Here is a 26,294-nt window from a genome sequence, read left to right as displayed (position 1 = left end):
TGAAAAGCGATCAAATATTGTAGTGTTGTAGGGAGTATTCTAGCTGTAGTATTCCAGTAGTAGTCTAATTGCCATTAGAATACGGTAATCACTCCGTATTCTCAATTTTTTTTAGATTAGCAATCTACTTTAATCATCCTTTTTTAAGGGATTTTTTTACTCTGAAAATTAATCTGGCTGTATTCAGTGTCGTTACTGGCCATTTTTGGCCCTCTGTCCTGGGTAACAGTGTTCCTTTTGACAGACTGTCATTTGGACATAAATGTGAGAAGACCCTGGAGACTTGGAGCTGCCAATAAAATGGCACCCATCAGAAGCAGCGGACTTATTTGGGCTGTAGAAATCAGGTGCCTAAATAGCGTTGCTGTTGGGAGAAGGCAATGGTGTGCACGGCTTGTCTGAGCAGTGATGGCAGGACTCCAGTGTGTATTCAGATGTCTTTTTAGGTGTGGGCCCCTAAACCAACATCTGACTGACCGCTATTGCTGCTTATGAGTATAAAACTCACCAGTGGTGAAAGTTGCTACTAGAGTCTTAAGAACAGAAATGATGTTCTGAAATGAAGTCATGACTCTTTTAATGTTGCTGTTGAAGCCAAGCATCTGGAACTAGAGATTTAAGTGAAATGTGAAAGCCAGGAACCCTTTTTTGTGCATGTTGCATCAAATTTTGGCACTGCTGTAGCAGGGCCAGACATTTGAACTCTGAAATGTATCAACTTCTGCAGAGTGTAAAAGGGTCTATTTGTGCAGTCTGGAAGTGGTAGCAAAAAGAATTGTGCTGTTTTCCTACTGATCTTGTGAATGCATATACGAGGTATGATTTTTCTTTTTTTAATGCTGATTTGAAAACGTGAAATGTTTGGTGTCGCTTCTTGCTTAATGAAGCTCATTATTACACAGCTGTGAGAGGTTTAAATGTAGGTATGTTTCTGTGTAGACTACCAGTACGTTTACTGATCTCTCTGCAGGAAATAGATGGCAAAGATGAGTAATGCCTCTATCTTCTGTATACATATATAGAACAAAAGAAATTTTTTCAGGCCTTTTTGATTACACATATTAGTATGAATTTTCCCCTTGTTGCTCCAACAAAGTAGTTGCATTCAGATGTCTATTCTTAAGTAAGTTCACTATGTAAATTTTAATGGAGTCTAATATCGGAATGGAATAAACTATCCTGCTGGAGAGTTTAAAACAAAAAACTTGTGTAAATAGTGCAGAGTGGAGTGTTAGTTTTTAACCTGTTTCTGTTGGGAAGCATGGCCAGGCGGAGGACCGCTGATGAGAAGATGGGACAGTGTATATTAACACCCAGCATTGGTGCTAATTATTATAGATAATTATAAATTACAGTTAACAGAACCATTTCTTCTATTGAAGAACTGGCAGTGCTGTCCAAAAGTGGTGTTCTTCTCTAACTGTACCATTTAATGCAAGATTGATAAACCTAACTGTTCTTGATTTGATTATGGACAAAGGAATCTGTTTTTCACATTGGTAATGGTTATGTGGGTTGTGTGTAGGGGGGTAGGTGCAACTCCACGTCTGCTTATTCTAGGTGGCCTTTCACACTTTAGAACCTAGAAATTTTTACAGTGCAGTATGAAAACAAAACAACATCATATTGTACAGAGACTGAGAGCAGGGAGGAAGGAGAGGATATTGAGGAGCTGTTACAGGAGCTGCTTTTTCTATTGCAATGAATTTTTCAGGTAATGAAGATGCAACTTTTTTTTTTTTTTTTTTCTGTTTTTTGTTAATCAGCTAATAATTGTTGACCTTTACAACCTGATTCAAAGTTCACAGCAGTTAAAGCAATCTCATTGCCCTCTGTGGCTTTTTGGGTTATGGCAGCAGCAAAAGCACTCGGATTCCTTGCCCTTTCATTTGGGAACTGTGATTTCATGTGAGCTTCCTGTTCCTGTGAGATGATTGCTCTGAGTTGGCTTCATTCAAAATTGATTACAGAAATGACAAGTTCAGACTGTCCATGCTTTCAGTGTGCTATTCAGTGCCTATTAAGTATTTGTCAGGCTTTTTGTAGACAGTCTGTCAACTTTAAAAATATAAAATGCTTATATTTAGTATGGTAAATGAGGATTTAGCTAAACTACTCTTATTAACATTAACTGAATGCCTTTAGTATTTATATAGTATTTTGCACTTTTGAAGTGCTGTACTAACGTTAATTAATTTTCAAAACACCCCTGTACAGTGCTGTCGGTGAGAAACTTGGTGGCTAAATACCCATCAGCAGTACTGAGAATGTCCCCACAAGGGTCTAACAAAATGACTGAACAAGGATGTTCTAAATTAAAAACCAGTTTAGTTTAGTTAACCTAATTCAGTAGCTCTAATTTTTGTTCATGCAGGACAGTAGATGACTGTGCTTGCTTTTAAGACTTCTGGCCCTCCTGGGCCTAATGGGACAGTAGAATGAAAGAAACAATTCCATGTTTCTTTGCTTCCTCCCCTAAATCATGCTGAGTGATTTCTGCACAAATAGATTTAATGGGTTTGTAGCACCTGGAGATAGGGACATTGGAAGGTGTGAAGTTCATATGTACCTTAAAAAAACATAAAACAACAATGTACTTGATGATAGACCTATTGATGTAATCCGAGAAAAGTAGAGGGGTGCATGTTCACAACAGCCCACAGTCAGATTTGAAAGTTTTCTGATGTGGATTTAGGAGCAAGATTTCAGAACTTGGCATGAAGAAATTCATAGCCAGACTATTAAAAGCTGACGTCATCCAAATGGGTAGATTATTTGAAATTTTGATCACCTGCTTAATAGAGTGGTTAAGTTCCTAAAAGCCAACACTGCATCGTAAATCAACACTTGGTGAGAGAGGGCAGCACCTCTGTCACTCAATCCAACTATCAACAAGGAAAAAACATTGTTTTCCTGTAAATTGGTTCATTTCTAGTTTATTACAGCATCTGTTAAAAAGCAACCAGCCCTTACCCCACCTTCAGTTGTCCATAAATCCACCACTAGCACAAAGTAGGGTAAAAAGAAAAAATGAAGAATGTTTAAAAAGTACTATTCCTTTTAGTTATACTAAAATGGTTTTTCTTTTTTGCTATCAAAGAAAGCATGGGGGAAAAATATCCCTCTGCTTTAGTAGTGGAAAGGAAAACCTTTGTCCAGCGTTCAGTTTCAAGTAGTCAGGCCCTAACTCTTCTTAAACTATTCTCTTTCCAAAATGAACACTTTTTTCTATAAATATTAAAAAAGTTACCATACCTGGTAACTCTCTGCAGAGCAAGGTGATAGTAGGAGTGAAGATCAAGGCAGTTACATACCGGTCTTTTTGTTTAGATTTATTTCTGACCTCTTGGGCTGAGGAAGTCACTGTGTAATTTATCAGGGAAAGGTTTTCCGTCACATAATTTCTTTTCCTTCCGAGCTCGTCTGTGACTCTCGCAGCCACTTCCTCCTCTGTTTCTAAAGGTGCACAGGAAAGCTATGAAGTGTAGCATCATTTTGTGGACTAAAAGGAAGTTTATACGTACTTATTTCAGAATGATTTTGCAAGGGAGGAAAATGGCACAAAGGCATCTTCCCCCACTTTACTTAATTTTGTACATTTGAAAATCAAGCTTTAGCTTCATGAGAGCCATCAGAACCTAAGGACTTACGCAGGACAGCTAAATTGGGAAATTGTGCTTAGTGAAAGAAATATATGTGTCTGTGGCTGCATGCCTGTGTGTGGCTTTTCTTTTAGATGAGCTAATTTCACTCAGTGGGGTAATCAAAGCTGAAAAAGGGAGGTGGAAACTTTCTTTTGAAAGTCATTTGTTAAAAAAAATAAAATAATTAAAAAAAATCCAAAATATTTATTGGATGGAATTGATGTTTCTGAGAAGAACTATCATATATTTGGGCAACTTAATGGATTAGTACAGCAATTTCATTTCTTCGGCGGGGAGAAGTAATTGTGTTAATTACCGTGTGGTCTTTTTTTCCCCAGTATGGTTTAGTAATCCTACATTCTTAGATGGAAATGAGAGAATACAGAAGCCAAGAAAAAAAAAAAGCAGGAGGAGGGGGGAAATGTCTTCTAGTCTGATGTAGAACTGGAGAAATATTAAAGGCTTTGGCTACTTAGAGCAGAACAAATCTGAACTCTTACAGCAGCAAAATACTTGAGGCTCTGAAACTGTAATTCTCAAAATTACAGTGCTGAAAGCCAGTTTGTCCCATTATAGTATTGAATGTTGTTGTGCATGAAAACATCACTTATAATAGAAAAATGTTACTGAATGTTAGATTGCTGCTGCTGTAATTATCTTCCTTTAGATTATCTTTGTTTGGCTAGATGACTCTTAAAAAAAAAATCAGCCAATAAAGCATCATTCATCTAAAAAAAATTCTGTAATGGAATATTTGTCTTGGAATGCCTGAATTTTTATTTATACTTACCACTTTAACCCATGAGCTAAAGCTCTCAGAAACCTAATAGGTTGGACTTATTCTCCTGAACACTAGTTTCTACTGGCTGTTAAGTTATTGTACCATTCCCTAGAAATCAGAACTAGGATATTGGTGAATATTTTAGTTGTTTGGATTAAAAAAAGAAAAATCCCCAACAGATGTATTTAAGCTATTTTTCTGTAAGACATGATCTCTTTTACTTTTAGGAAGGCGTTGACAGATTAGACAATATTAATGGCAAAATGAGGAGATGCAAGTTTGCATCATAATATCCCCTTGGCAGTGAATATTGAAGTTCAAAAGATGATTTCTGTCATCTGACCGTAACCGCACTTCCAAAAGGGCTAAATGGCTGCTTAAAAAATAAACCACATCACTTTATTGAGGGTGTTGAAACGTGGTGTTCTGTGTCTTTATGATTCTAGCTATTATGTCAGTTTTACTACTGCTAACCCTGCAGAACAAGGTACAGTCATGAGGCTGAACTGGTTCATACATCACCTAGAGAATTGCTAATGAACTTCCAGCTGCCAAATTCTGCCTGCAAATTAAAAGTATAGTACAGTTTCACCTTGTTTATGTGTCTGTTTAATATTCTGCTTTGCCATTTAATTTCTAATGAATCTGCTTGCTGCTCCAAAGCCTTACTCTTGTTTTTATGTTCAACTCAAGGTGATTGTCCTGTACATTAATTTTGAGTGTTACTGTTTTGGGCACAGTAGATGTACTTCTACGCATGTCTTGTTGATATCTGTAATGTTTAGCACTGCATTATATAAAATGTCACTGCAGTTGGAATTAGCCCACCAAACTTTTGCTCCTAAGTCATCACAAAATAAGCTTCAGAGGGGAACAACTTGATTTGTAGATCCCTGGTTGATTTTGTGGAGCTAACAGTTGGGAGAGTGGTAACTTTTTTTTTTGTGAGCACATTTGATCTGGATTAGAAGACTATAAACCTAGAACGAAACAGTCATTTTCACATTTGCTTTTCCAAGAAGCAGCACTCTTTCATTTCTGATTAAATGACACGTAATTAAACAACTGTGACAGATGAGGGAATATATCTATGTCCAATTATGAATTCCTCTGTTTTATAAATAGGACCTCTGATTGCAGCCATCAGTGTGGATTAGAACTTCCATTTTGTAGCAGAAAACAGGCAGTGCCTGAGGACCTGAAAAAGGGACTTAAAGGGACTTCTCATCAATGGGGAGCTGTATGTTTGTAGGACATGGGTTGCTCGAGGCAGCCATTCATTTTTACCTAATTTCCATCCCTATTGGGCTCCAGCGTGGGAAATCCTAACAGAAGGGTAAGAACAATGAAAGGTGTGTTAGACTGCTTTTAAAGAGAGATGCTATTGTAACACCAGGTGTTCTAGCACCGGAATCCAGTGGCTCCATGGGAGAAATAGGGGTAGACAGAGACTGGCTTCCCTGAGTTGTAATTCTAGGTGACATCTTCGTGGTCCCTTCCTATCTCATCTTTCCTTCTCCTCCCAAATGAATCATGAGTTTGATAAAGGGAATTTATGAGGTTTGAGTGATTCAGGATTAGTTCTGGGATCAGGGGTGGGATTTCACTGTGAGGGAAGAGGGTGGGAACGAAGCATGGGCTGGATTCTGCCCCGGTCCAACCCAATGGGAACACACAAGATTCATTGCATTTGTGCTGTTCTCCAAAATTAAGACTTGCCATTAGAGAGACTGTAAAAAAAGTCTTCTCCGGCTTTCCCTCCCTGACCTCAGCTGATAAAATGAGGCCAAAGTGGTTGTAGGTAGCTCTTTGTTCAGAAGAGCTAAAAGCACCTGTTTTTTAGGAAATCAGTTGTGATACAATAAAGATTTCACTTTTGTGAAAATGTGAGGAAATGTGGAAAATGTGAAAATGTGTGAAAATGAGGAGCTTCTTAATATATGATCTAATTAATCCTAATAACCTCTGACTTCTTTATCTCTGCAATATAGAGCTTGCACTGTTTTCTTCACTGTAAATCTATACCTGTAAAAATAGTTCAAATATTATTACTGCTAAGTGCATTGTTCCTTCTGAGTTCTTTGCAAATTCTCTACTGGAATATTTCTGGCTATATGCAAAGAACAGTTTATCCACTTAAGCAAGGTTTTTTGTATTAATGCTAAGTAGGCAAGCCACTGAAATGCCCATGAAATATGTAGAAAGAATACTTGTACAATATTATATTTAGAGAGAGATCTTTCCATATTTGTGAGAGTTTCTGAAGTGTTGGAGGGACGTGCCAATATTTTAATACTCTATTTATTTTTTCCGATAAAATCCCCCTCCTAAAGCCAAGGAGTAATTTAGGTGGATATCAACACCAATGACCAGCTTGCTTTGTTTTCTTTCCAATCATGGATATCAGGAGTTATATACTTAGACCTGATCTGAATGGCAGGGAGGAAGGACTCTGCACTTAAAAGTCCATTTGTACAGGAGTTTGTACATCACACCAATGAAGTTGTTCTTCTCTCACAACTGAAAAAAAAAAAATAATACATGCTTAAAATTTCGTAGTAGAAAAAAAAAACAACCCAGAAGCCTAAAACCAAAAAGCCTAATTATAATTAATTGAAAAGTTTTCTGCAGAAGCTAGTGGCAGCAATTTGCATAAATTCTCATTAAGGTGAATAATATATTTTCTTCAAGAACCATTAAACAAGCTTTAATCAGTTGAGCTTGGAAAAACACCACCATGAAACTTCAGTTTAAAAGTCATTACACAGCATCTAAAGTAAGTTATGAAAAATTACAAAAACGTATCCAGGAGACATCAGCATCCTTCAGAGAGTAAGAAGCCATGTAATAAATACCAAGAGGAAGGGTGGATTGTTGTTCCTGGCTTTAAGTTAATTCCACAAAGACAAAACATGCCTGGTGGGAAGGAAGCCTTGTGTCGCCAGCACAGTGGGGTGTCGTAGCAGAGTGAGGTATCTGCAAACTGCTTTTTCTGCTAGTTTCAAGAAGAGAACATGAGGAACTGGCAGGTATGCTACAAGCTGCAGTATCTACCACCTCTACCTTATGTAGTGGATACCCTACTTCAGGTTTGGGTTTCTTTTTTCTTTTTTAAACAGTTAAGCTGAGCTGGCCATTAAAACATTTATTTATGTATGCAACCTAAACAATTTTGTGTATTTCTATCCACTTTTACTTTTCAGGATGACTTCAGATGCAGCCTTTCAAATCACAGGTTCTAAATGGTTGGATTTGTTGCTGTTACTCTGTGTTTAATGAACAACTTTCCGAGTTAGTCCATTTGGTGATAGGAGGTGTGTAAAATTCACTTTAGAGCAACTGTTATCTTCTTTTAGCAATCTTTTGTGTGCCAGGAAAGGTGGAGTGGCAGAACTCAGTTTCTGCTGTTCTTGGCAATGCTTTCCTCTCTCTATTTAAGGCCACAAAGAAATGAGCACTTAAAAAAATAATTCTACAAATAAATAATAATTCTGTTTTATTAATTGATTTTTATTATTGCTGAGAGGTGCACTGGATTTCCTTCCTTGGCTATTAGTGAGCAGTCATGCTTTTGTACCCTTTTCTGTTGCAGGAGCCAAATTTAAAGCTTTAGATGTTAGCACTGAATCAGCTTTCTAAAGCAGCAGTTCCTAAATTGCAGCGTACCTTTTATACACACTTGTATAATTTATGACTGTTCAAAGTGGTAGTTGGCCAGGCTGGAACTGGTACTGCTAGAATTGGTACCTGCCAACCTTTATTGGTACCTAGTCAAATAAAAAATAATCTAAATTTCGTCTCTGTTCTAGAACATTTTGCTTGCTACTTTCTTCTGTTTGATGTTTACAGTCTAAAATACAGAGATGGGGCCATGAATTTCAGGATGGATCAGGATGACTATTATTAGAGAGTTCTAAAAACTTTGTTCTCCTCATCTGTATCAATTTAACACTTGCTGTCTTTGGGAGAGACCTTTTATGGTAAAAAGCAGTACCACTGGCAAGAAAATAGAGTAGTAAGTATAGCTTTTTGTGTTATTTGTGCTAGCAAATTTGAATCATATTTCTTCCTGCTTATCATTAGACATAGCCTTTTTTCCCTGTGAATTTGTCATATTCGAGAGAGCTCAGCTGTACAGGTAGAAATAGGATACACAAATACACCGATGTTTTCTTGTATTATGGAAATGTCCCTCAATTAAAAAAAAAAAAAGTAAAAAAAAAAAAAAGTAAAAAAAGAACGTTTGAAGCTTCTGCAAGAAAATGTAATTCGTGATTACTTTTGCGGCTCTGGAGCCCAGATTGAGAAACAGATTGTTTGTTTATTTAGTAGCAGGGTGTCCTTAAGACTACTGGCAAATGCCAGTTATTTTTGAATGTTCAAATCAGAATTTGTCCCCACATCATTGTGGTATTCCTGATTATATGAGTTAGCTGTTACAGCTTCTCTTTGTGACCCTGGAGAAGAAAGGGAAAAGGAAGTTATTTTGCTTGTTTATTTAAAAAACCCCAATTATTTTACAGTATGGTGACTTGAAGTACTTTCTTTGTTTTCTGATAATTGCCACCATTATTTTTTTATTTTATTATATTGCACAGTTTGGTTTTTAGTGTGTATTTCTTTTGGCTTTGTAACAGCATTTAGGTTCTTTATCTTATTATTATAATTAAACTGCACCCAAAATGTTGCATGACTCATCTGTAGAGGAAAATACATACTAAAATATCTCCAGATAAACTCTGTTTTGATGTTTTTTCCCCGTTGCTTCAATTTTTGATGCTTTTATGTCTTGTTGAAAGAGCTAGTATCCCAAGGCTGATGACTGGTGTATGCGAAGATTTGTCTGAACAGTTCCTTTAAATATTATGGGAGGTCTATAAGTGATGGGTGGCCCAATACCCAAAGTCACCATTCCATTCAAATAAACACACAATGAAAGTATGTGCAAGACCTTTAACTCTTACAGGAGCTTGGCTGTGTGCCATGCTTCTGACTTAATGGAATGGCTGATTTCAGGGTTGCCTGAGGCCACAACCACAAATAAGCATATATATCTCTGAGGTCATTGAAACCAATTTTATTATTTTCATAGCTATTGGAAATAAGTCACCTGGCTTGTTTTATACATAAAATTGCGGAATATCAACCCACAGAAGTGACCTTTAATTTAAAACTTTCATCTGTTTTGTTGGCCTGTAACATTGGCCTGTAATATTAAAATAACAGCAGCTTGGTTCTCTAGAAATACTGTTTTATCTTTCTCAGTAGTTGATGGTTAAGCATTTGCTGTAAGTTTGGGATTCAAGTTGAATGTCTTCATGTAAAATGGTTTTCATGCTCAGCACTGCTGCAGTTCCCAGTTAGATTCAGTCCAGTTTCCAGGGGTGGCACTTCAAACACTCGGCGAGCTTGAAAACGTGATGGTGAGGTTTTGAGTTTCCTGTGGGCTCCCAGTGCCTCTCATGAGCCAGGAGCTGCCTCTGTTCCACACTGATTTCTACAGGCTTTTATCTTGCAAGTCTAGGATTGAGAAGAAACTAGAGGGGGTGATGAAGTTCATTTGAATGAGGTATGCATGGCTGATTACATACAACATCTGGGTACATTTTTCTAAAATAGTTGGATAGAAATAGCTTACTATTTCAGTATTTCTTCAGGTTTCATTAAAAGAAACATGGCTGTCTACACTGAAATCTTCATATGCCTTCAGTGCTACATTGTCTTAGTGGATGGGATGTGTGGGTTGGATAACTGTATTATTTATTGGCTATGTGTCATAATTCATTTCTCAGTGTCTTTCTGTGTACCACAACATGTTAGGAACCTGGGAGATTTATGATGCATACACAGCATTGTATTATTCCAAACAACTAATTTCCTGTGGCGAGAAATAAGTCTTGAATTCCCCATTACTTTGTAGCAAGATCAATGTAAAGCCTTAGAAAAAGAAGCAAGTCTCATAGAGTAGAAACTGCTTATCCCTTATGTTACTCTAGGTTGGTTTTAGTATCCAGAAATAAATACATCTTACTGTTTTATATGGTACGGCAAAGTAGAATTTTCTTCATTAAACTTTCAGTGGCTTGTAATGCCATGGAAGACAGTAAAGAGGGAGCCTGGACTCTGAAGAAGTAACATTCCCCAGCCTTGTTAGGTAATGGGTATGTGCTGTAGTTTATGTAAAGATTTAAATGGTCTGTTGCTCTTTGGAAAAAAAAATAGGGCATTACAATACTCTTTCTTAAATTAAATATATATATATATTTAACACATGTAGATCCCTAGTAGAAAACAGGCTTTGTTCAAGCTCCGGCACATGAAGTTGTAGCTGCTTCTCTCCAAGGAGAAAATCTGTATTTCTTCAGTCCTTATGCGAGAAGCTGAGATATTTGAAGAGAATACATTTACCTTGTTGACAAATGCAACAACGCTGTACCCCCCGTCTTTCTCTTTTTGAAGTCTTAATGTGCTGACTGACCTCTCCAGGCAGTCAGTTCTCTGGTTCCTTTGGGTCACCTTCATTGCACCAAGTTGCAATGTGTTGCATGTTGCAAGTTGCATGTGTTTCTCTTAATCTACCCATGATTTTTTTTCCTCATATTGGAAGTTTCTTCTTGCTGTGATCTCAACCAGTCCTCCTTTGAATAGAGAATGCAAAATTGTCACTGTCCATTAGCAATGCTGGAATCTTGAGAGAAAACTTACAGTTTCTGTCTTAATAAAAGACTACACATGAATTGTTTCCCCACAAACCATTTCTGTGTTTGATGTCAACTACTGAAAGATGAACACTGTTCACTTTTTTAAAGCTTTCACTAATTTTCGTAAAGCTTTGTGTTCTATCAGCTTTCCTCTGTAGGTCTCTTTAGGCAAAACTTATTGCTGTGGTTGTCTAAGGGACAGAGTTATGAAATATCATAACCTTTTGCGGCACTCAGGTTCCTCATCTACCAGGAAAAATACAGTCCTCCGTTGTGCTGCTGTCAAGGATCGTTGGACTTAAATGTTACAGTAAGGGAGTTAAGCCTAGCAGTTAAATATTGGTTTGATCTTCCAGTAGATCTTCAAACCTTCATTTTTTTTAAAAGGATACTTCTTAGGAAAGTTAAAGCTGCTTAAAATAAATAAAATGGCACACAAATCCCTAGTGGAGAAAAGCACAAGCGGTTAGCTAGGATAGAATTGGAGAATTGAAGGGTAGCTGCTTTTTTGTAGTTCAGCTTGATTTGACTTAGCTGTAATGGTATCGTCAGGAAGGTTGATCAGGTACGTGACTGGCAATGGCTTCAGTTTACCCAAATTGCTATCTGACATCCTTCTTACTGCTTGCTTCCCAACGGCTGCTCTAAAACATAGAAAGGAATGGTTTCTGATTGTTTTGGTGTTGTGCTTGGAAGCCTAAAAAGTGTACTGAAAGGCTATAAAAGCTTACGCCAATTGCAGTTGATTATAAGACCCTACTGGTTTCAGTGACATAGTATCACAATAACCTCCAATTTAATGTGGATTAGCAGAAATCAGAATTTGATCCTGTGTGTTCTGATAATATAATTCAGCTAATTTATAATTTCCTGACTTTTTAGCTCAGTCTTTGACAGCATCCAGTAAAATCCTTGAGAACATACTTGGTGCGGACTTGCATATAATGGCAACTCTAAAGCCTGTATTTTCTTTTACAAAACAACTGTGATTAGTCCTTTCGATGTCACTCTCAAACTGTTACCTACTACCTGGGTGCTCTTAACCAAGCAATTAAGAGGAAATAAAATTTATTTTAAGCACTGCCATGGTTTCAATTTCTAGTGTTTCATAATTGTTATGGCATGCCACAAAAGTTGGTTTACTCTACTACGTCCTTGTGTCTGGATAAGCTTATTGAGGCATAAAGATGAAGCAAATCAGTAAAACTCATTTGAACGTTTTTCAGTAGGATCAACACCTTCCAAATGGGTGGGTGCCAGTCTGCTCTATTAAAGTACGTTTATGTAGGGCATCCCACAGTGCTCCTGTAGAGAAGTTGGAGAGCTGGAAAGAGCATAGTTCATTCATCCAGGAGTATGCTGAACAGTCACTCTATTCACTAGAAGTCATTACACATCTTTGTGTGAACCAAATATTGTTTTTAATTATCTGGATTATTTTACTTTTTGGCAGAATTTTCATAAAAATTGGTTTTGACACAAGTTTGTAACAAGTTCCTTTTATTTTTTTTCAGCTAAAAAAAAAATCATTTATATAAATATATATATATATATATATATAAAGTTTCCAGGAATTTGTCTGACATGTCTATGGCAAGACCTAAGGATAAGGTCTTACTCTGTCCGTCACAAGTGCTTTCTAGCCACAGTTTAGCCCCTCTATATATTCTGTAGAAATTTTGCTTAGTAGGAATCTGAGATGGAAAAGTGCTGCACTACTTTTAATTTGAAATCCTCTGAGAAAGTACTTAAAATATTTTGGTTGATTCACTAGTGAGTGAACTATCATCACAGAGAAATGTAAGCCTTGAGTTTTACCTCAAGTATACATTAAAGTTTCCTGCTGCTTTTTCCCATCAAGTTAAGCTTGTTTTGTTTTGCGTGTTACCACCGAAATGGCAGTACATCATCTTTGGTTCATGATTGTGTAGCTGAACGTTGGAGCTGACTCAGAATAAATTTTAGTCCTCAGGAAGAATTCTCTTGCCCTAATATTTAGTATCTGGCTATAAATAGGGCGATGACCACAATCACCTGTGACTGCCTATGAGTGAAGTTGGTAGACTAGACAAGGAAGACAGTAATAATTCTGAAGATCAGTGGCATCTGTTTGGTTCCTTAGACCAGACTGATTTCAGGAAAGAAAAAAATTTAAGCATCGTGTTTTCACTTACCCCTTTATTTGGAAATTACTGTCTAAAATGGTACCTTTGGTAGTGTGTTAAGTTAATATATTTGTGGACAATCTTTCATGTACATAATTGGGCAACTTTTGAGGGGAGTTATACTAAAAATGCAAAATATCACAAGAAAAAGATACTCAAGAGTTCTAGCTTCTTGCCATACAAAATAGTCTTTTAAGGCCTCAAGGTAAGTATTTGTAAGCTACCAAAGTGTACTTAATCTGAATGGAAAATGCTTGTTCTCTACAATATTATTAAAAAAAAAAAAATTCCCCACAAATCTGCTAGCATGATAGCCTTTCGGTAGGACGTGATGAGAGGTGTACAGTTGGTGTCAGAACATTAGTTTTATGCTTCTATGCATCTTATGGTGGGGCTGAAGGGAGGAAAGAGGAGACTTTGGAGAGAGGAAAATTTCAGGTGGGCACAAATTCCAGAGCTGATAGTTTGTAGCGCGGCATGGTGTCTGCTTGGCATTTCTGTGGATAATGAAATCCAGGATGGTTCTGACTGCTCTCTGAATCACTTGATTCTTACAGTGCAAAACATGAATATGACCAATGATAGCTGGGTCTACGATTGAGGTTTTTTTCCCTCTTCCCCCAATAAGGACAATTTTTCAATATGAGTTCTAAAGCCAGTATAAAGGTTAAATTGACCTCTGTGTGTATGCATACACCAAGTTATTTTCACTAAATAGATTTTGAATAACACCTTTCAGTTAAACCAGTAAAATTTTAAGTTTAGACCAGACCTTGGTTAATGAAAGGTTTTTTTGGTGCTTAAATACAAGGCTTGAAGAAAGGAACTTAGACAAAATATCTTGATGCTTTTCTTTATCTTCCACCACCCTCCTCACCCCCACATATAAAAAGGGGAGTGTCTGTATGTAATGTTGTGGTTCAGAAATTTCTCCTCTACTCATTATTTCTATATTTGTATGTGTTCCTGCATATTCTCTTCAGTGCTTGACTAAAAATAAAAGTCAGAGTGCTGCCTAAAAATTCTTTCAGGCTATAAATTTAGACTACACAAGAGGCGTGTGTTTAGGCATAATTATGTACAATCTCCTTGAACTTTCTGAAACTGCGGTGTCAAAAAATAGATTGAAAGGAAAAAAAATGGGTAATTTTTCAAAAATTAAATTACTGAGCCTTTTTTCTCAGTATAGTCTGCCATGTACTGAAAAGAACAGAGAAGTGGATGGTCATGGGACTGATGTATGACTAATAAACTATTCCACAGTGGTACCTGCATAGTGTGTCTCTATTTTCAGATAATGGCTTAAAATGTATGTGTCTTGGAAAGGAGGGTTGTCAAAAAAAGTAGTTTAATATTCATATAATTAATCAGGTTAAAAAACTCACTATGTCTACTCTAAGTACTGTACTCTCAAGCCTCCTTGTATTATTGTGAGCTGCTGTATGGAGAAATGGCGGAAATTATTCATGTTTTATTTTTTCAAAGGAAAGTGAAGAGAAATAGTATAGTGCCATATTCTACTGCAGAACAGTAAATCTAATAAGGCCTGCTGGGCCCACTTTTATCATCTAAAGTAGATTTGAAAAGGGCAGCAGAGGTTCCAACTATAAATTCTGACCATGCTTCAGAAGCTGGTATTACATATATATATATATATATATATATATAAATAAACAAATCATGAGTTATTGCCAGGTAGTAGTTTGGAACTGAAGAATATTTTAAAGAATAACTTTGAATATGTGTTTGAAAGAACATGTTATCAGGTAAATACTAAGTACCTTGAAGTCTTAGAGGAACAGAATTTGCAATTTCGTGTTGTAGGGTGTAGTCAGGAGAAAAAGTAGCTTATGAAACAGCTGTGAGAACAGCAAAAAGCATTTTCTGGTTTAGGAATTTAAGTATTTTTTTCAATAAATGTATTTTCACAGCCCTACTGTACATGCTGTGGTGAAGAAACTCAGGGAGCAGACACAAAGGCAAGGAGCCCTTCTTCTGTGTTTTTATCTGCTCTGCTCCCTCCTGAGAGGAAACTGATGGTATCCCATTGTTCAGCATCAGAAAATATTAATTATTTTTCTCACTTCCCTCCAGCATGCGTTTTTTACCTATGCATGAATAATCAAGTAGTACTATGCCAGGCAGTTGGTATTAATTAGAGTTTCAAATTTCACATAGTCCATCTTTCAGTGTTTGTTATGTCAGGCTAAAGCTTAAACTGAGACAGAATGAGGTGCACTTAGGGTTAATATTAAGGCCAAATTCTTTCAGCGTATGAGGATACACGTAGGTTTATATTATGGAGAAAGATACAGTTCAAAGCCTTTGTAGTTAACTTTTGAAATATTTATGTTCTGGATGGAAAAGATTTTTCAGGTTATCTCAACCTTCTTGTAACCAAAATATTTTGAACCCTTAGTTACTTAAAAGTTTTCAAAGCTCTTTTGGTCAATAAGAAAATCAATACATGCAGCATACTTCAGTGTAGTTAAGGCAGCGCCCAAAAGCATTTCGTGTTATTTGTAACTACTGCCACAGCTTCTTTCTTCCAAATAGCAGTCGCAAAGGTATAAAGTCCACAAGTCTGCATCTGATGGGCTGCTGAATCGTAGCCTTCTGGTGCAAGAAGTCAAACCACAGCAGATGGAAATGTTCATGGAAATAAACAAGGAGCAAGTTACCTTGCTTAGATGACTTTTTTTGGCCATTGCATTCTGCAAATTTCTGTTGCTTACTTTAAAAGATCAATTCCTTTAAAAGACATTGTGCAGCTTAGAAAATCTTAGACAGTCTGCATGTCCTTATACTGTGGTACAAGACCATAACCTTTCTTTGTGGTTTTGTTGTTTGTTTTCTGGAGGGCTTTTTGTTTATTTCTCCACGTATTATTTTTTGGCAGTTGTCTCACTCATCCGTCTTTCCACTCTGCTTATATCTAATTCAGTTAAGTCTCACCCAAGGAAGTTTTATGAGTAAAACAGTCCTGTTACTTGTAGTTACTGTTTGTTCTGGTACTAAACTGAAGTTGACTGTGAAATTACTGCTATGGGACAGTAAAAGTCCGAAATCTATAAAATATATTATCACATGTTAATATGTTCTTCTGAATCCCTGTACTAACTACGTATTTAGTTAATAGCTTTCACTAGCAGTTACAGAGGATAGGAATATTATCTTAAAAATATATGTTGTCTTCCATGTTTGAGCTCTGAGTTTAATGCATTCAGGTGTTTCTATACAGTTAGAAAAGGACCATGCTATTAGTAGACAATAACTAGGCACTAGTTTACTAGAACTTTATTTCCCTTTTGTGATGTTACGTTTTCCTTTAATTAATTTTAAAATATGATTTGAACTTAGGCGTTTCCTTCAATCTTTTTGGTACCTATAGACCTATTCTCAGAGCCTAGCCAGAAACTCAGGATCCTATACATCACGTAGCTAGCTGTTGCCCAGTATTTCCCATCTGAAAACAGCTGAGTTATTAGCTATTCCTTAGCGAGTCACCTAAGAAAATTTGCTTTTAAGAGAAACCAAAAACTGCAACTTGAAGCCCAGGGGATGCACAGAATTTGGTCTCCTGCAGGTGTCCCTAGCTGATAGACAATATAGAGATCTTTTTTTGAGAAGTGGCATGGATAAACTCTACTGCCTGCTGGATTTGTAGATAAATTCCATTTTCACAACTGTTGAGAAGGAATGAACTTTAATACAGAACATGTAGGACATAATTGCCACCAGAAATCTACCAGAATGGCAAATAGTTCCCTTAAGTCTATAATTAAACATTTAAATGAATGTGTTTTCCTGTACTTAGGCTTATCTCTTTCTTAAGACCTCCCTACATACTAGATAGTATTTTTTTATTTTTCTTTATCCTGTCAATACAGACTACATGTATATTGTAGTCTAAGGCAAGTAAGAACATTGTCCAAAGTATGACAAGCTCTACTTGCTTGGTGTCTGACCACGCACCCGCCTAACAGATAGCCTGTAAGTAGTTTGGAGGATTGACTCAGCTGCTCTATGTTTTGGGGATGTGAAGCTGTTTGTACTCCAAAAAGTAGGCTGTGTTTTCAGGATTGTTGTTTATACAAGTAACATATAATCTTGAAAGCATCCTTAGGATGACTCGTTAAGATCCACTGTAAAAATACTCTAGGGTGCTTTCCCATTGCTATTTATGAAAAAGGAGTAAATGAATAGTATTTGAAAATGATCTTGAGGAAAAACTATGAAGAACCTCCAAGTAGAGACTTGCCAGTCCATCACTGCCTATCTATTTTATGTGAGAGAGTTCTGGTCAATGGCTTCCTGTGTGCACGTTTGGGAGTTCTCCTTTTTCTTTAAAATATGTTCTCTACTTCAAATCCTGATGTTCATTTTGAGCATATGGGGACCATTAGCAATACTGAAGCTGGTCATAAGGCTTAACGCGTTAAATCACTTTAGAATGTCGCATCTGTTTTTTTGCCCTGATGTTAACACCTGGATCAGTTTAGCACTAGCGCAGAAGTTTAGGACATATATAGCTGTTAATTTTAAAAACATCTGGGATTTTTGTGTGTGTGTGTGTGTGTGTGAACTACTGGATCGCTGGCATTTTTGAGTTTGATGAAAAAAACCTTACTGAATTGTGCTCAAGGTGTGTACCAATCTAGGCAAATAAGCGGTTTATGGCAGGAGGCAGAAGGATTATTTCAAGTGGATTAGAAATTACGATTTTGCCTTTACAGCTTTTGTCTTTCTTCAGACTTCCATTTTTGAGGACTTGATAGCTGACTTATTCCCTTTTTCCCCTCCTCTCAAACTCATCCATTTGTTGTACACTCAATAAGATAGCCCACTCTCCTGGGATGCATGAAATGGGCAGACATTAAAAATTGAAGAAAGCAAGTTCCCTGACTGAGTCTGCAAACCTTATCTGAGGCTGCTTGAAAGTAAAAATGCCAATTGTGTTGGAGCTTTGAAAAATGACTTTCCCTGGTGACCTGCTGCCTTTTAGCGAGAGCAGAGTTTAGGGCTGTGTTTGAGTGATGAGTGCAGTTGGAGAGTTTCTCTTGTTATGCCCATTAGCAAGATTGGACTAATCTGCAGGACGTAACCTGAAGGTAAACTGTGAGTGAAGGAGAAGACAAGGCTAATAAGGCATTTTGTAGTTTCCTTTATCCCAGAGTCTTTCCTGAAGCCAGCAATTAATATTATTTTCTATCTGCGGAGAGCACGGGTGGCTGCCAGCATGGGAGGCTTTACGAAGGACATGTCAGCGTGACCTGCCAGGCCGTGAAGAGGGACTGCTTTCAAATTTGCCATTGAATTTGGTGACTAAGCATCAATACTGCAGCAGAGTTAACAGCTTGTTAATTTAGTAATTAAAGAAAAACAGGGCCTTGCCCCAGCCAGGCACAGGGCAGCTGGGGCAGTGCCAGCCCTGGGTGTTGGGCACCTCCCTGGGGCTGAGGCCGGGCTGGGACATGGGCCTGTGGGTGGGTCCGGCTCGACGGGGCCTGTGGCTGGGCAGGGCTGGGGGGAGCTGGAAACGAGCCCTGGGGCAGGGGCTGATGGCCCTGAGGGGCTGATGTGGGGTCCTGGGCCATGGGCAGGTGGGGAGAGCCCCGGGGGACTGATATGGGGCCCTGGGCCGGGGACAGGGTAGGGGGAGAGCTGGTGAAAAGGGGTCAAGGCTGTCGAGGGTTATCAGTGCCCTCAGGGTCCTGACATGAGCAATTTGGTACTGTTTATATTTATTCTTTTATTTTATTAGATACAAAGCTTGTATTTCTCTCCACTGAGATAAACATTTCATTTCATGTTTTTCTTGCCAGTGCTGTCAGACAGCCAGGCTGGGGATGCAGATGGGCACAGCCCCGGCTGGTTATGTGCTCATGGGCTCTTTCTGTCTGACCCACCATAATGGTGTCCAGGCTGGTGGTGTCCTTAGTGTTATTGAGACCTTGTTCACTTTTGAGGGCAAAATGACACAGAGCTGCCTGGCTCTGGTGTCTCAGGTGCTCGTATTCCTGCATCCTCCTGCGACGTCAAGTTTAAGGTTGGCCAAGTGTGGTTTTTATTACATTTTGTAATGTTAAACAGGGTCATTGTTGAACGTAATGAGCAGCCTGTATGAGACTTGCTTCTTTGCTGTAGGACATCCAGCTTCCCTCTTATATTAAACTTTTCTAATATCCCAAAGCATTAGCAAGACTTCTTGTTTTTTCCTTTTACTTTCAAACATTTTGCAAAAAATAACTGTATGGAAAGAACTTTTAACTTTATTTCAAATCTTGACTCATAGAGAATTAAAGATTTGAACTGACTGGAGCACTGAGTAAGCTGGAACTGGCAGCTTCTGTGTTTTTCACGTTAACTGACAGGTATTAGAATCTGTTACCTTTACGTGCATGAGTAACTAGGAGTATTTCAGATTTTTTTGCTGAATTCAGTACGCAGATGTGGAGTGATCAATACTGTATCTTCAAGGCTTCCTGTTGATTTTTTGTTGTAGGTGTTTTGTGGGTTTTATTTATTTATTTATTTAAATTTTTAATATGAACAGGACTGAACGGGAAGGAATCAGGGTTGCGTCAAGTTTGTTGCTAAGATTGTAAATAAAATTTGACTGAATTAATGCCTTCAGAATGTACAATAGTTTTCTTTATGATTTGGAGAAAAGCAGTTTACTTTTGGTGGGAAATAGTCCAATATGAGTATGTGCTGCATGAAAATGCTCGGCTTGGAGAGGGCTGGTATCTCTTCTTAACAAGTGTAGCAGGGTAGTGTGGAGTTTTTTTAATACATGTTTACTGATGGCTGTAGTTCCGTTTGTGTTTTTCTTTTAAAGTGGTTGCATGGCTCCAAATATTGGAAATGGCCACATTTGCAAAAGATACAATAAAGCTACTATTTCCTGGCAACGACCTGTGCAGCATCTAGGCTCTTTGTAGCAGAATGCTCTGCCTCAGGGGAGGGCAGTCACGCTGGCATATTACTGCCACTTATTTTCTTAGTATTTCCCCAAGGAAAAACACTTTTGCAGTTCAAGGTTTCAACTCGGAATCCTGACATCTGATAGCCATTTTTAGCATTTGGGAGTCTGTAGTCTAACATACTATGTTTTTCTCAAAGGAAGGACTCTTTCTAGCCTAACACCTGCTTTATTCTTGCTGAATTCCTAGTTTTCTGATAGTGGTTCTGAGGGTGATACTACAAACTGAAATCACAAGCAGAGGAATTGGATTTCAGGAAAGGACTACATTGAAGGACAAGATAAATAATGTGAAAACAAAGATCTTGTTTTCTTCCAATGTTCTTTTGTGACTGGACTAAAATGAGAAAAATGTGTGTGGGCTTGGGAAAACAAATACAAGCAACCTGATCCACTGCATAAGCAGAAGTCAAAATGAAAATTTTGAAGCATTCTAGAAAGCATCATCAGATCTTTAAAGGATTTAAGCTGACCTCTCCATAACCTCCATATGCTTGGAGACAAAAGGGCATGCGGAGAGGAAGCATGTCTGAAAGCATTACAGCAATGTGCTCCGGACAATGGAAATGCTGAGCTGCGTGGTATTTAGAGTATTTGCATGAAGATTCTGTGGCATAGTATATCAGCGTTTGAGCATTTTTCTTTACAGAACAAGACAACATTCCTGAAACTAATACCATAAAAAAATGGGATTTGGATACAGGTTCCGAGGGACTTGTTTTATTGGGAGTGAGAATGTGAGGGGAGTCTTGGAGTATGAATTAGACTAGTGCATTTCAAACTCAGGCCTGAGTTTCACACCAATTTTCTTTCTTCATCTGAATTGAAAAATTGTTAATTATGGGAAGATATTTATTGGAAAGGCAGAAAGAAAAAATGAATAAAGAATTAGATATAAATCATCTCTCTTGTTTAATATTTTTAATAGAAGAGTCTTGTGCTGGCTGGATTCTTAATTAGCCGGGTAAAATAAATGCTAAATGAGTTAAGCTCAGTAGTAAGAACAATGCATCTTTAAAGAATTGCTTTAATACAACTTTGGTTACAAAGGCAAGTAACTAATTAAATTCTAGTCATCTTTTTGTGCTAAGCAGGTCTCACACCTTCTCCCACAGCATAAATTGTACATGCAAATGATTTGATTTGGACAAACATTATAGCAGACAGATTTTTACAATACTGGATTAAACATGGAGACTGCTAATGGCTGGCACCAGTCCTTGCCAGAGTAGCTGGAAACATAAATGCTGAAAGCCGCAACACTTTTTTTTTTTTTTTTCTAATCAAGCTGACACAGACTTGAATTCATAAGCTTAAACATCCTAAAAGTGTTCTTTCCTCACTTGTAAATATAAGAAATTTGAAGAGAAAGTGTATTGTCTTCTGTAAAATATTCTGCTGTCTGCCTCCAGCAAGGTGTTAGCAGAAAAAGTTGTCAGTCAAAATATGTATAAGATAGTTGTGGGAGTGCCCCGTACAGCACCAGCGATTTGCATGCTCCTACCAACTTCTGTATTTATTGTTCATCCATGTCAGTGAGATTCATTCCAACATCTAAATTAAAATTTCAATATAAAAGGCCAGTTGGGGTTTTAGTTCTGAATTACTGGAGGATCCATTCTTTCAACAATAATGTTTGTCAGTTTTTCATATTTCTTTTACATTTTAATTATAACTCATCAAATCTTAACCGATTACTCCTGGGTTAGACTCAGAAGAATGTCACTGAAGGGTGTTTTAATTTAATGGAAGCAGCGTAACATCTGTTCCTAATGTTTTAAAAGCCAATTTATATGGAAATTTTGCTTTATCGAGAAGTCAATAGATATGTAGCTTTCTAACACCTCCTGTAAAAATTCAAAACTTGAATTAAAGCAGCACCAAAGCAATGCCATTCTTTTTTGTGGTAGCAGTGTGATTGCATTTTCACAGCCTTTCATTTGTATCCTTTTCTTTCTGCTGAAATGAACTTCTTATTTGTCTTTTGTAGTCGAGCTATCAAGACAAACCAGGACCTTCTGCCTGAGACGCCGTGGACCCATATCTTCTACAATGACTTCTGGGGGACACTGCTCACTCACAGTGGGAGCCACAAGTCATACAGACCTCTCTGCACGCTTTCCTTCCGCATTAACCATGCTGTCGGAGGGATGGACCCGTGGGGCTACCACCTTGTAAACGTCCTCTTACATGCTGCAGTCACAGGCCTTTTCACAAACTTCTCCAGGATCCTGTTTGGGGATGGGTACTGGACCTTGATAGCAGGCCTTCTGTTTGCATCTCATCCGATCCACACAGAAGCCGTAGCAGGGATCGTAGGAAGGGCAGATATTGGAGCCTGCCTCTTCTTTCTGCTTTCCCTGATGTGTTACGTGAAGCACTGCTCTACCAGAGGTTCCTCACTGAGTACTTGGGGCTGGATCTTGGGAGCAGGGCTTTGTGCAGGATGCAGCATGCTGTGGAAGGAGCAAGGAGTGACTGTTCTGGCCATTTCAGCAGTGTACGATATCTTTGTATTTCATCGGCTGAAAATGCATCAGATCATTCCTGCTTTATACAAGGTGAGTCTCCTTTTCTTTCCCATAAGCTATTCGTAAGGCACTGATCAGTTAAACAGGTGCTAAATGAGTTTTCAAGTACACAATAATTCTTAGTAGTTTAGTCAACTCCCAAAAATAAGCACAGATGTCTAATGCGGAAAGAACATTCAAAGCAGTTTAGTATAGGGTTTTTACATTTTGTTTAAACAATGTGTTATTATCCATTGCTTTTACTTGGCGCTGGGGATGTATTTTTTTCAATTGCTTTCCTTGCTTCCAGCAGCTTTCTCCTCATTCTGTTTACTGTTGAGCACTGGATATCTGGCTGCCTTTTGCAAAGAATTCATTCATGCTCTTATCCTCTTGTATCTTGCAAACTCAGCTTAGTTTGGTCAGGCGTGCAAGTTCGACAGCTGATACCATCTTCAGGCTCCCTGAGGCAAAGGTAGAGCTCTTATTGTTCTAGTTTAACAGAGGTGCCTAGGACCTGGGTGCATGCCTTTGGATGTATTTTTTTCTCCCCCTAGTAGGAGCTATGACTTAAAAGTATTATTGCCTTAACAAAATAACTATTTCTCATTTTTAAATTTCTTGCCCGAGAAAAAGTAGAATAAGCAAACAAACAAACAAACAAGCCCACCCAAACCTCCTTAACTTCCCTCTCCCAAAGCTGCATGTATTTTAGTGGGACTCAGGAACCCCAGCAGAAATCAAGACTCATTTACATCAGATGCTATACAAATGAGTAAGAAGAGTATATGTAATTTTATTTTCAGTGAAGTGGCTTGCTTTCAGAAGAATACTGACTTAACAAAAGGAAAACGTTTCACAGGGACATGTGTTGTCACATTTTTCAGTGAGACATAATCAAGAAAACCAATAAAACAAAATAAGGGTTTGTAATTACAGAATCAAATTTATCTCAAACACTGTGGTTTTTAAAATTTTGATTTCTCACTCAAATGAATTCAAAAGAAATTGTAGATAAAGAAGTGATACCTTCTGCTTGTATAGAATATTTATCTGTAGTATACAAGAAAAAGATAGTCAAAAAAACCAAGTAGTCTCTGATGGTTCCCTCTTAAACTGCTGTGACATGTTGACTTAGTTATCATGCTCTTTTTTGACAAAGCTGAAAAGGAAAGAATCATTTCTTCTTGTTCAGGTTTTGTTGTTGTTGTTTGTTTTTTACTCATATTTTGGAGTGTGTAAAACTGTTGAATGTCAGTAGCCAAATACCGTATGTTACATTGTGCACCTAATGCTGAGCATAAACAAGCAGTAAACTAATTAAGTTTTTATTCAAAAAGTGCGTCTGTAACAGCAAGCTTTATTCTAAAAGATACAGGATGAGGTGTCTTTAAAGTGCTTTGAGGAGTTTGATTCATAACTCAAGTGTTCACTTATCCTATAGAATTAAACAGTGGTAAAAACATTCGGACGGGACATAGAGAATTCCCAACGCCTTGTGCATGACTTCACACCAAATCTAAACTCATGTTCCTCATAGCCTCTCCTCATTGCAGCCTGCAATGACCAAGATACATTCATATAGCTGGGAAGTTTTTTATTACAGATTGCTCATTGCTCAAAACTTAAACCTTTGCAGACATTTCTGATCAACTTTTCACATGGAAAAGCTTGTTTTTCCCCTTTTGTGCTTTGGGGCCTGGGTAAAATTGGTCCAGAAAAGATCTAAGTGACACAGGTGAAATCCAGGCTTCCACATCCTAACTCTTTGAACACAAGGCCTTTCTTCCCAGGTGTGGAGCTTTACATTTGGACACCTGGCTTGTGCGGTTTCTTTACCCTGCATCAGACCTGGCTTGGACAGCAAATTAGTGTCAATTCCTCAATGCTTTTCCATCTGTAATGATAGAAATAGTAGTTATGTGCTTTTTAGATTGCAAACTTTTATGGAGATTGGATTATAGCTGGAGGGAATTTTGTGGGGAGGGTCCACAGTGAACTAAAATATGAACATTATTCTTAATTTGCCAGAAATGCATTTCCTAATTCACTAAATTACTAGGCTACATTTTCCTTGTACATCCGTTCAGGCTGAGTGCTGCAGACCAAGTTTCACCCCAGTACTAGGGAAATTCTGTTTGGTTATTTACGCAGTGATGAGGAGCTCAGCTGGGTGCTTCAGGTATAAAATGTCTTCAGTAATATCTTTTTTACTTAAGTTTTACAAAAATCATTGACAAATTATGTAAGTTTTTGTAAGAATGTATTGTCCTGCTGGGCTTGGGATGCCAGGAATATCTTCATTGACCTAGCCTGCTGGGAGAAGTAGTTTCTCTTTGAGCACTTGTATGCACTTGTATGCACTTGTACTCCAACTTTGCATGGCCTCTACCTTTAGCATCACAATTTCCTGTTCCAAAGCACTCCAGGGGAAGTAAAGGAGAGAAATATTATCCTTTTGCAAGGATAATAACTGTAAATTCAAAACAAATAAATAAAGACAGGTGTCTCAAAGAGGAGCAAAGGCAACACCTTAAGAGCAAATTAAGAACTTTATACTGTATGATAAAAACATTTGAAGGCAATAAAAATGTTACAGTTTACCTAGAAAAAGGTATTGAAAATAATTATTCTAGTCCATTGCCTTCTTTTCAGTCAGTGTTTTTCTGAATACTTCCTTACTGTGTTTGTATTTACTTTGGTCTTTGAGTTTTACCCTTTCACATAAAATACTGTTTAGAGAACGTTTAGGTTAGTGAGACTGTCTCTGACCTGCTCTATCTGAAGACTGGAAATTGTTTTCGGAGGATGCTATTTAGTTGATAACGACAATTAATTTGAAAACAGCCAATGCACTTGGAGTTGAGAAATTTGGGTTTTGATTGTGGCATGTCTGACCAATGTTTGACAACTCCTGACCATGAAGGGAAGTTAGATGCTCTCCTGTTGATTTGAAATTACTTTTTAGATTTATTTTCAAATAATTTCAAGATCATTATGCTGTACGATTGGCACTTTAAAGTGATGACATGACTCTTCTGAAATCATTAGTAAGAAGCAAGCTAAGTTTTCTTACTAAAGGCTTTGGTTTTAGTTTGATTCTGTGTATTTATGCATACAACAATAAAGGTAAGTTGCGTTTTTTTACTTTTTTTTTTAAGTTTTGTGTTGAAAATAATCAAAATAATCCCCCAAAGTATGTAGCTAATAGACTAATTTTTACATTATGCAGAATTAAAGCACAGACTCAAACAAAAGTGGAGAAAGCATTCATCTCTGCATCTGTTTGGGATCATTTGGGTGTTGCCTTTTTCTTGCTGCTGCTTTGGCCTTAAATAAAAAATGTACCCTTAGTAAGAACTGACAAATTCTCCTAGAACAAACTGTAAAATCTCCTTAAGCAAACAAAATCGGCTTTTAGAGTAAGGGTTTTGTGGTTGTTTATTTATTTATTTATTTTTTAATGTTTTTGCTTACTCATTTTCTGGCTTGAAAAGACATTCCTGCA

General features: G+C 37.6%; 1 protein-coding gene across 1 annotated transcript in view; it reads left to right on the top strand.

The window, feature by feature from the left end:
* TMTC2 (transmembrane O-mannosyltransferase targeting cadherins 2) overlaps nucleotides 1-26,294 on the top strand; it is a 255,407-nt gene that overhangs the window by 78,857 nt on the left and 150,256 nt on the right. The window contains exon 2 of the mRNA XM_074168501.1: nucleotides 22,267-22,837. Within this exon, the coding sequence (XP_074024602.1) occupies nucleotides 22,267-22,837 (571 nt within the window). The remainder of the gene's footprint in view (nucleotides 1-22,266; nucleotides 22,838-26,294) is intronic.

This window comes from Numenius arquata, chromosome 2, assembly GCF_964106895.1.
Source record: "Numenius arquata chromosome 2, bNumArq3.hap1.1, whole genome shotgun sequence".
Lineage (NCBI taxonomy): Eukaryota > Metazoa > Chordata > Aves > Charadriiformes > Scolopacidae > Numenius > Numenius arquata.
This window is presented reverse-complemented; position numbering and strand designations above follow the sequence as displayed.